The sequence below is a fragment of the Dreissena polymorpha genome, chromosome 9 (assembly GCF_020536995.1).
Source record: "Dreissena polymorpha isolate Duluth1 chromosome 9, UMN_Dpol_1.0, whole genome shotgun sequence".
Taxonomy (NCBI): domain Eukaryota; kingdom Metazoa; phylum Mollusca; class Bivalvia; order Myida; family Dreissenidae; genus Dreissena; species Dreissena polymorpha.
This window is the reverse complement of record NC_068363.1, coordinates 32785249-32796761: the sequence shown is the minus strand read 5'-3', so window position 1 is coordinate 32796761 and position 11513 is coordinate 32785249. Positions and strand designations below refer to the sequence as shown.

The window sequence follows — 11513 nt, the reverse complement described above, 5'->3', positions numbered from 1 at the left end:
GGATCATTAGCATTTACACACTAAATAATGAGTCTAATGAAAACATCGTTTCTTTCTTAAAGAAGCATTTATGACTCAATATTCATAAATCTTAGTCGACATATTTGTCTCTACATTTTCTCAGCAAGGTTTGAATCAGAGTTAAGTGCATCTAAAAAGGTCACCTGATCAAATATTAGAATGATCATTGTTCCACTTTAGAAGTCAAATGTATGTCTCAATCGTAATGAACCTGGGTTGTATTGGCAACAACAATTTCATGTATGTATCTGGGTCAGGTGTGGTCACAAACGATTTCTCCTGTTCAAGTCTTAAACATTGGTGTACCTTTAACCTATATGAGCGCTATTTGTGTTGAATGTGTTTATGGAATACCATTATCCTAAAAATAACATTATTTTGTAATTAGGACATCTTTGTTAAGCGTTCAAAGAAACCGTGTTGTTTCCGTTATGTAGAGTTATTATTTTAACACAGGGGACACACAATTCATAAACGAGTATTGCATAAGCGCAAAATTGTGTAAATGATATTTTATAAGGGGCTATAGTTACCACAGACACTTTTTGAGAATGTTATTCTCAAAGAGTATACCCTTTCATTTCACGCATTGCAATAGCAATGTTCGAATTAACAGTTTTGTGATTAAATTCTTTATGAAATTAGATCCGATTTGTGCGACAAAAAGATGTTCCATTAAATTTAAGCTTCGCATTTGAAATGATGTCCTGTTAATGCATGCTACTAGTTTTAATCCTTCATTATTTTTTGCTTTACCAAGATCATGAGCTCACGCGTTTTAATATGTTGGATATAAATACAATTACATCGTACTTTTTTAAATACAATTACTTTCGTAGAAAATCGCCAGAATGATCGGACCAAATAACGATTTCTGACACTAATGGTATTTTATGTCCTGATAAACATATACATGTACAAAAGAATTATAGATATACATGTACATTCAACATGGTGAGTTGTTTGAAAAGTGTCAATTGTTAAAATTACGCACTAAACAAATTGACATTAACTCCATAGCAGGAAGTTTTTATTGAACATCAATGAATTGGCTCCATTGTCTTGGTGAATACGATTTGATATATTGATAAGATGTTTTTACTTTTAAACAACACTACTGTTGTCATATTCTAATGGTTTATATTTAACCATCATTAATTGTGATTGCTAATTACAAAATAGAAACTTATATATTTATATATGTATAAATTGTTGACAACTTAAGAACAGTCACATAAACGAATTTTATTGAAGGTTTATGCGAACAGTTAACTAGCACTTTAGAAACACTTAAATGACACTTAAATTGATATGTAAAGGAACAAGTTGTTATACGAACTCTTACTTCATATATATTTAACTACGTTGCGGTATTACTTGCTCGATAGTGGCTCAATGTTCTGAGCACGCAATACGAAACTGGATATTAGAGGCCGGTCATGTATGTCTCGGATACTCAGTATCCAGATAGGTATTCATCTACATCTACTAATTTATCTTTACTGAACACCCGTTATAGCCGACTTTATGGCCCTTTAATGGTTATAAGATTAAACGAGAACCATAATGTATTTACAGTATACTAGTACCACATGCAAGATAAAAACATTAATCAAAAACAAGTTTTATATTGGGTGGGCCATTCTGAAAGTTATAAGTTACTTTGCGAGTTTAAGTCGAACAGTATGTAGATCCTTTCTCAGTCTTAAATGCAGCCTCTGTGCACAGCCGGTAGCCACGTGCTTTACTACATCTTTTTGTGTATCTTCTCAATCAAAGGTATGAAGCGTTCTCGATTGTATTGTTGTATTGTTTAAGATTTAAATCACAAAGTAATGCTAGGGTTGTTTGCATTCTGTTACTCGACTAGTTTGCTACACACATCACGTTGCTCTATTTGCAGATAATCCCCAAAGATCGACAATAAAAAAATACTTAATGTTTTACATTTAATTTTCTACATTGTCACAGGATGTGGACGCATTTTATATTCCCCTTGTATATATGTATCTAATGAGTTGTACATAAGATGTGAGTTTAGAGTGGATAAACAGCAAGCAGTAAACTATGGTAAGGATCCGGCCCTGTATCTTAATAAACACTTTCAATCAATAGTGTCTAGTGTCTTCGGCAAAACGGACAGGCTCGGAGTTTAAGTGTTGTGATAATAGGCGCCGCGATCAGGTAAACTATTTGTATATCGAGTAACCGATGCATTTTGATTACTGGTGTTAAAATACATATGTGGCCTTTTTAATGTGTGTGTCTTAATGTTAAACTAAAATAAATATTTTTTCATTTGTTTCTCAGATGCAATGTTACAATCATGGAACAAGGGTTGTTTTTTGCAATGTAATAGATCTCGTTCCATGCGTATAAGCAACCTATAGACAAATACTCCGTTATGCAATTTGACGTTGATATGTTGCAATATCGGTTAAAGTGTTATATGTTTGAAATACCTTATTATCTTACAGTTCGTTTTGTATTAAACTCCTTTATTTAAATTTAAAGTAAACGCTGTGCAGACCTTCAAGCTATTGCAGGCGTGGTCGTACTTAACCCATTTATGCCCAGTGGACTCTCCCATCCTTCTAAATTGGATCAATTTATTTCCAAAATTAGGGGTGTCAAGTATATTTATTTCTATATTTAGAATATTTCTTACAGAAATTCATTTAAGCAAACAGCGCAGACCCAGATGAGACGCCGCATTATGCGGCGTCTCATCTGGGTCTACGCTGTTTGCAATGTCCTTTTTTCAGGACGCTAGGCATAAATGGGTAAAGAGTGGTTTTCTCAGCGTTAACATTTAACGTTTAGTATAGTCCGTTTATGATAATAATAACAATTTCTGAATAAGAAGATAACATCAATGTACTGCCTGATTTTAAAAAGCTTAAAACTCATATGCTAAGAACTAAAATACAGCTTCAATTGTATTTTCATTTTAATATGTTCCTTGTTTCGTTATAGATTCTTAGGAGAAGGGTTTTCCTGTCGACATCAATGCCCTTAGAAATGATTTCATGTAATACAGGTAGTAAAGTTGTTTTCTAAGACATAATTTTAATATTCAAATTAAAAACTTCGCTGTCAAATGATTGTTCTACAAACGGTTTGTTATGTTATGTATGATTTGCATGATTTATATAAGCTAACACGCTGTTGATATATAATGAGTTGCGTTCTGAGAAAACTGGACTTAATGCATGTGCGTAAAGTGTCGTCTCAGATTAGTCTGTATACTCCGCGCAGACTAATAAGGGACGACACTTTAGGACTTCCTTGAAACTAAAAATACCATAACAGCGGAAAGTGTCGTCCCTGATTAGTCTGTGCGGACTGCACAGGCTAATCTGGGACGACACTTTTCGCGCATGCATTAAGCCCAGTTTTCTCAGAACAAGGCTCTATTGATTTTGTGTCAGAAGACGAGAACCCTCAACACGATTGCAATGAAGCGTTAAGCAACTTAGCGGAGAGTGTTGGACACACACAGGCGGATGGTGCCGACAAAACAAGTCTTGTGAGAACGATAAGAGCTACTTTTATCGCATTTCTTCAAAAGTTTGGTTTATAAAAAATGTGTGTCAATGGTTTACATGTTCTTTTGTAAGTTATTTATAATAAACAAAACCAACTAAAAAAGTTAAACGTTAACAAAATGCGCCCGTGGCAAGCAGTTAATTTTCATGCAACATTTTTAACTCTAAACAAGCACGACCACTTTTTAGGGAAATTATTGAATTTAAAAAAAATACACTAGTGTTTTTTTCAGCACTTTAACGTAATTAGCAAGGTCAGTATCGGTAAAGCAATCATAAAGCTGTGTGGAAACGAAGGTACATCGGACGATTCAGGACTTCGTCGGCTACTGCAAGCGGTCATTGACTACATTCCTACCGAAAAGGACCAATCTGTCTGGACAAATGCGGAGGTTGAGATTTATGACGTCAACTTCAAACGATACACTATCACGTCGGGAAATGGTGACCGAAAATTCTATGCTTCGTATGACGAACGTAACTCTCCCATCGTAGTTCGCGAAAGCAGACACATTTCTTGGTTCAAAAGCGTCAAGAATTTCTTTTCTTTCAAGAGTAATTCAAAGTGACAAACATTTGAATAATAATGCAATTATCTTTCAAGACTAACGGAAATATTGTATTCTACCCAACATCTTAGTTCAATACATACCTGGAGATCCAATGTTAAGCCTTTCATGATTCTGTGTATGTAGCTCACTTTTGGAATGGACTTTTACAAAAACTATTTACAGTCATAAACTATAATTGATATGGTTTAATTATATGATTGCAAAACAAAGTGATCTATACAGTACATATATTATAATTTTACCTCACCGTTCACGTACATAATAAAGAATGTAAATAATTACAAATCTAAAATACTTTTGAAAATGCACATGTTCGAACTTCAATATAGACTTAATGGCGCAATCATAACATACTCGAGTTCAATTGTACATAGACGAGATATAAATATGTAGTTATATACAATGATATTAATTATATTTGCATTCACAAAATTGGAAAGATATGAATAAATCTCATTGATTGTTTTTCTTGTTATATTACATAATAACAGGCACACGACCGTATATTTGAGCGAAGTCAAGTGCATAAAAACTGAGTCTTTATTACACAGGTACCCATGTCTCATCAACAACAACAGCAACGTTCCACTTCCGCCATTATCTCAATCGTCGTCCTCTTCAAAACTTGATCGCCTTGATATGGTTTGCTGTCTTTGTTTTTGTAACATGAAATCACAATTTTAATGATGCATGCTTACGTGTATACCTTTAAAATATAAGAGTATTGATCTCATCTTTCGAAGCGATAATGAACTAACCAGGCATGTATGTTCGTTATATTTGCTTGATTATCGTAAGTCGCATTGGTCTAGATCGATGACTGAAATATTGATAATTTGGTGATGAAAAAATAGCTGCTGATTAATTTGAAGATTTGTTGTTGATGATGATGATGATGATGATGATGATGATGATGATGATGATGATGATGATGATGGTGATGATGATGATGATGATGATGATGATGATGATGATGATGATGATGATGATGATGATGATGATGATGATGATGATGATGATGATGATGATGATGATGATGATGATGATGATGATGATGATGATGATGATGATGATGATGATGATAATGATGATGATGATGATGATGGTGGTGGTGATGCTGCTGCTGCTGCTGCTGCTGCTGCTGCTGCTGATGATGATGATGATGATGATGATGATGATGATGATGATGATGATGATGATGATGATGATGATGATGATGATCATGATGATGATGATCATGATGATGATCATGATGATCATGATGATGGTACTGATGATGATACTGAGGCTGATGAGGAGGACAAGAGGAAGTAGGAGAAGGATAATGAGCTTAATGAGTATGTAATTGTCGAAATGTTGATTACCAAAGCGTGTTCCGTATCACGATATATATTTGTCTCTTTCAACAAATTTTAACGCTTACCAAAAAGCGAATGATCTTTGTTTTTTAACAGATACATGTAAGTTGGTTTGTCACTTAAGTGCGGTTTTCTGTTGAAGCGATTGCTAACACGTTTGATCAGTGCTTCGGTTCTTGTAAGAGTAGAACAGAACAGAACGGAACATAACTTTATTTTTCACCCAAGTATATAACATATACAATATGGGCAATATAACAAAGTACAATATTAAGTACAATATTGAGACTTCCGATAACTTTACAACAACAACACATATTGTACAGTGAGAGTGGGGGTATGAACAGTAAAAAAAGAATTAATATATAAGAAGATATTGAATTTGTAGAATGCAGCAACACCAATACTCATACATAGTGGTTATTTCCTGCGAAAGAGGTAACGGTAGGTAATAAATTATGTAGTCCGACATGTCGATGGTTCTAGGATTATTAGTGATCTTTAACCTTAATTGTGCGGTGGTATCTTGTGCACACGTCGTTTTCTTTTGCACGCGCTGATTCTGGAAGCGTTTGTTAAATGTAAAATTTCTAAATTTGAAGGTGCAAGGTTAATTAGTGAGATAAAAGCAATATTGCTGCATGCTGTTGATTAATTCAGTTTCAATTGTTAGCATGGTTTGGGTCGTTTGACGTGATTTATTCGCTCGAATGCACACGAGGGCGATTTACAATGGGATTTGCCAATGGCGTAAATCATGGTCGATTGAATAATGTTGGGGTTACCCGAGATGATAGCGGTGCTTATCGAGGAAATAATAGGTAAAACTGTTAGGATTAAGCAAATTGAGTTATTAAATGTACAGCGTATGAAGAAAAAGAAAAGCCTAAGGGTTATTAAGAGGTGATTTTCAACCACTTAATAATTATCGTTACATTAGACAACTATTTGAAATATTAATTTTTAGAGAGCTTTAATATCAAGATCAGTAGAAGTAGTGATTTAAAAAGTCTTAGCCATGAGTAGCAAACGAATTTATGTACAGATTTGTTACGTATTACAAAGATGCAGGCTTATGTGTGACATTGACTCCATCAACATCATATGCAACCCAAAGAGAAGACTCGCTATAAAACATCAACATAATTGTTTTAACAACTATATTAAAATTAAACTTGAGGTAGTCGCGTGTGTGAGTTTAAGTGTACCTATTTTTGCAACAATATTTTATTATTTCACTGACTTATGCGAAAGGGTATTAATTATTTGACTTTGCCCAGGTGTATGCTGAGGAATCATGTGCTAAAGACTGAAGACCATTCATATAATATGGTTAAAGTGTGAATAATGCAATTTATAAATTCTCCTCTTAATTTAATTATACATTATGCAACTGAACCGACTTGTGCAAATCACACATACAAAAAGACGAAGTTAAAAATTCAACAACATAAGCCTGCGTTTGTGCCATACGAGCATACGATCGATAATTTATGTAGTCGTATGGTCCAATTGAATGTTAATATTCGGTTATATTTTTTGTTTTATACTGTTTGATCTATTCTTCGTTGGTTTTAAAAATGACTTGGTTCTGCATAACAACTATGGTAAGGAATGACTGAAATATAACTATTTAAGTAAAAGTTAAATAAGTTGAATACACGTAAACTTCACAAACTGTGTAAGTTTGCATTAGTAATATCTGAAATATGAAAGGTAAGTTGTTCTCATGTATTCAACATGTTCTTCAACGAGTTGTCTTTCTTACTTAGTTACAATTATCATTATATAAAAATCGAACTTGCAGCAGGTTTTCAGTAAAAACAACTACTATACTATGTTTTCCTTTTTGATTACGACTTTGCGAGCTACTGTGATGCTTGTTCCAGAGCTAAAATCTGTATAAAACTTTATTTCTTAATTCATACACACACTAGTGTGGTATTTAACAAGCCGACAGTCTGGAATAATAGTATTGTGAAACGGCAAACCACTTGGATCGTTGGAACAATGGGTTAATGACGACTACCCATTTAACAGCCATCAGAGTATACACATATGTGTTTTCATCCAACAACAACAATATGATCATGGACAAAATAAAGAGAAAGACTAATATTCATTTTACAAAACTATGAACACGTAGATCTGTGCCAAATGCGTTATTAAGCGATGTACAACAAAACTACACAGTCCAGAACTAGGCCTAACAACAACTAAACTACACAGTCCAGAACTAGGCCTAACAACAACTAAACTACACAGTCCAGAACTAGGCCTAACAACAACTAAACTACACAGTCCAGAACTAGGCCTAACAACAACTAAACTACACAGTCCAGAACTAGGCCTAACAACAACTAAACTACACAGTCCAGAACTATGTGAACAACAACTAAACAAAGTCCTGCACAGAAAAAAAGTAATGTTTATCTTGTTTCAATTATCATGACATAACGTGACGTCAAGTCGCAATTAAAACGGTGTTACCGTACAAGCTTTGCTTTATGTAATACACAATTTTATATCATAAAGTAGAGAAATGATCGGATGCGATACGATGGAATATGATATACCGAAAGGTAGTTATTTTCGGAACCTGTCAAACAGCTGAGCTCAGGATGTTTTGAGAAGAAAACTCAGTTTAGAGGTTTGACTGGCTATGAGCGTAAGTCTGTTGCGAGAAAACACTGATGTCACAAGGACAATTTTTCCAGACATGTAACTAAAATAAAAGCAGTGCCGATTGATGCATGCAGGTGTGCAGTAAAAATGAAATTGGTAAAACTAATAAGACACTTATTAAAAGCAGCGGCGGAAAATGAGATCATTATTAGAGCATGATCGGAATCGCAGCAAATCTCTGCGCAGATTTCAGAAAAGATTTATGTTCTCTCTTTCAATCGATGGCCAAGTGAATATTAGCAGTTTACATTTTGGCTGATAAATGTGCTGTCATATATTGATCCATAATTTTATATACGTAGAATGATCGTTTTGATGCTATTGGAAGTATAATTAACTATTTGTTTGCAATATTTGCACAGAATGAACTTATTCCTTGACCCTGTAACGATTTTAAAAATAATGCATCATGCTAGTATAACAAGTTAGTTTGAATTGAATGTTGAACACAACTAAAAACAAGCGATGTATCACACGCTGAACTTAATTTTCTTATTACGACTCGTACATAACCGAATTCTTAATCTTGCAGCAATCGTTCGCATTTTCGATCATTTTTGTGATAAGGTCATTTTACTACTAAAGCAAGAAAATATCGGGTACCAGACCAGGTTAATAAGCGCACCAATTTCATTTTATGTTAACCTTTATTTTACAATAACAATAACAACAACGGCTGGGCAATTATGATTTTCTGTCTTGATTTTATATCATATACCACTATGACATATATTGATTCGATTTGGCAATACAAAAATAATCTGGAATAAACGGTAAAAAATCTATTTGGCTTTCCATTGCATGTTTTTTGGATTAATATTCAACTTCAACTTCAACTTAATACTGTCAACAATCGTTCTCGATTATTACTGACAGGCACTTGTCTGGAAAACAGCTTGTTATTTTTTTTTAAAGTATGTGCAAAGAATGAGTTAGTTAAGTTTAAAAGATAATATGAGTTATGAGAATGAGGTAATCTTTCGGATCATTCACACGTCAAGACTGAGTGATCCATGCAATCACGAGTTTTAATCAACAACAACAACATCATTTATTTTGGCAATTAAGCTACAAATAAGCTTCTAGCCTACAATTAGATAAAGCAAATGGTAATTCTTCAGGTAAAGATTAATCAGATGTAAGATATTTCGTTTTAAGCGTCGTTTGTATAATCATATTAATAATCATTTTTGCAACAATTATGCAGTTTTTTTTCTCATTTGGACTGTCCTATCAGAGAGTTTTTCCTTCTTTGAGACTGGCCTTGGACGGACATTTTGACGCGGACATTTAACAAATGTAACGGGGCCGTGATTTTTTACAAAAAAAACGGACATTTTGTGCTCAAAGCTGTCCAAACGTTTCACCGTTTTTCATTTCGATTTCGCAATTTTTGTTTACTAATCGTTTAAATGGCGTCGTTGTTTTAATCGATTACAAACCTGAATCGATTATAATTTTATAACCGGTGCATTTTTGTTTACGCGCGGCCGATCAATCCCACCATTATCCAAACAAAATGGCGTCGCGCAACTCGCGGTACGCAATGAGAACACACATTTAGAATTAAGTTCAATACTTTTTATGTCAAAACTTTCACGAAATAACAAAATGACCACACCATTTTTCTTCACAAAATAAATTTTTTTGTAAGTTTTAACCATGGAAATAATTAAAGCACATATACATTAACAGAGGTTAACACAGGTTTACATGTTCATAGTTGTTTTTTTTATTTCAATATTTTCAAAAAAATATCAAAGTTTAATACTATAAAGCAGACAAACATCTTTGTTTTTAGCACAGGTTTTCATGCACATGGTTTGTACTGTGTGCTCAGCTGTTTACGCAAGAGCTGATACTTCACCACACATGTACAAGGACCGCAGCTAGGCTAACTTGCCTTTTATTGATGTTTACTGGAAGTGCTGATAAGGATTGAGTGGAAGTTCAGTTACAACAAGGTATGATATTTCCTAGTTTAGCTGTATAAGGAGATAAATAGGAGGGACACAGTCCCTGCTCTCCAATTAAGACATATGTGCCGACCTAAATATCAATAAAAAAGAATGTTAATGTTTCCTCCTTAGTTCAGCATGGCAATATCATCATTAAAGAGGTACAGCGATTGTTTTCCTTCTTTATAAAGTACCGGTAAACGGCACTTTCCCAATTACGAAAAAACTACAAATTTCCCAATCGCTGTCCAAAAAATTCCCAATTTAAGGTAATTTGTTTTTGGAAAATGCAACATTTTGTTAGTTTCCCTATGCAGCTCTATGGTTTGAACCTAGGTAAATATAGTATTGACAGCTTGAAAACACTTAGTTATCAATTTTAAAGTATTTTGGAGCATAAAATCAATTACACCAATTTCCCAATTTGAGGGTTTCACGACTCGATTTTTCCCAATTTTCAGGCTTTCGCGACTCAATTTTTCCCAATTGGACCGGTACGGGTACTTTTGCCAATTGGACAAAAATAATCGCTGAGGTATAATACCTGATACCTTAAACATCACTGTTGGTCAGGATACTAATTTCAAACACCGACCTGCAAGGAACAGGCAAGTTTAAGACATAAAACCAATTTGAGAGCCTGTTACCCAACAGTCCATAAAAGTAGCGAGGCTAAATGTCAAGAAGGGAGTCATATTCATCAGGTATGTGAACTGCCGGTAAAAGGACACGGTCGTTTCCTGATTTAAGTGTATGTTTCACGTCTTGTTGCATACTCGGTAACTAGTCCTTTAGGCTACAAAAGAAATGTAATAATTGCAATTTGTTTAAGCTTTATAATTTGCTAGGCTTAATTAAGTTGATTTATATACATACCTGGTAACTAAGAAACTTTGATCTGTCATGAAATACCCGCATGCAACAAACATCAACTTGTTTAGCTCACCTGAGCACAACGTGCTCATGGTGAGCTTTTGTGATCGCCTTTTGTCCGTCGTCCGTCGTTCGTTGTGCGGCGTCAATATTTGCCTTGTTAACTCTTTAGAGGCAACATTTATTGTCCAATCTTCATGAAATTTAGTCAGAAGTTTGGTCTCAATTATATCTTGGATGAATTTGAAAATGGGTGAATTTGCTTGAAAAACATGGCTGCCAAGGGGCGGGGCATTTTTCCTTTTATGGCTATATACATGTGCATGGCTATAGTAAAATATTGGTAACCCTCAAGAGGCCACATTTATTGACTGATCTTCATGAAACTTGGTCAGAAGATTCATCCCAATAAAATCTTGGACCAGTTCGAAAATAACGCCGGTTGGTTGAAAAACATGGCCTCTAGGGGGCGGGGCATTTTTCCTAATATTGCTATAG

At 34.4% G+C, this 11513-nt stretch overlaps 1 protein-coding gene across 1 annotated transcript; it reads left to right on the top strand.

Moving 5' to 3' along the window:
* Positions 1 to 2069: 2069 nt before the first annotated feature.
* On the top strand, positions 2070 to 4603 carry LOC127843865 (uncharacterized). The gene is made up of 4 exons (XM_052373735.1): positions 2070 to 2205; positions 2998 to 3061; positions 3453 to 3550; positions 3803 to 4603. The coding sequence occupies exons 2-4, from the start codon at positions 3031 to 3033 to the stop codon at positions 4136 to 4138; spliced, it is 465 nt and encodes a 154-aa protein (XP_052229695.1). The 5' UTR covers positions 2070 to 2205; positions 2998 to 3030; the 3' UTR covers positions 4139 to 4603.
* Positions 4604 to 11513: the final 6910 nt, after the last annotated feature.

Excerpts from the sequence above, each read along its gene's own strand:
- LOC127843865 (XM_052373735.1), top strand. The coding sequence starts at position 3,031 with ATGCCCTTAGAAATGATTTCATGTAATACAG. Across the intron at positions 3,062-3,452 it reads AATGATTTCATGTAATACAG|AAGACGAGAACCCTCAACAC; the intron begins GTAGTAAAGTTG and ends ATTTTGTGTCAG. Across the intron at positions 3,551-3,802 it reads GTGCCGACAAAACAAGTCTT|CACTTTAACGTAATTAGCAA; the intron begins GTGAGAACGATA and ends TGTTTTTTTCAG.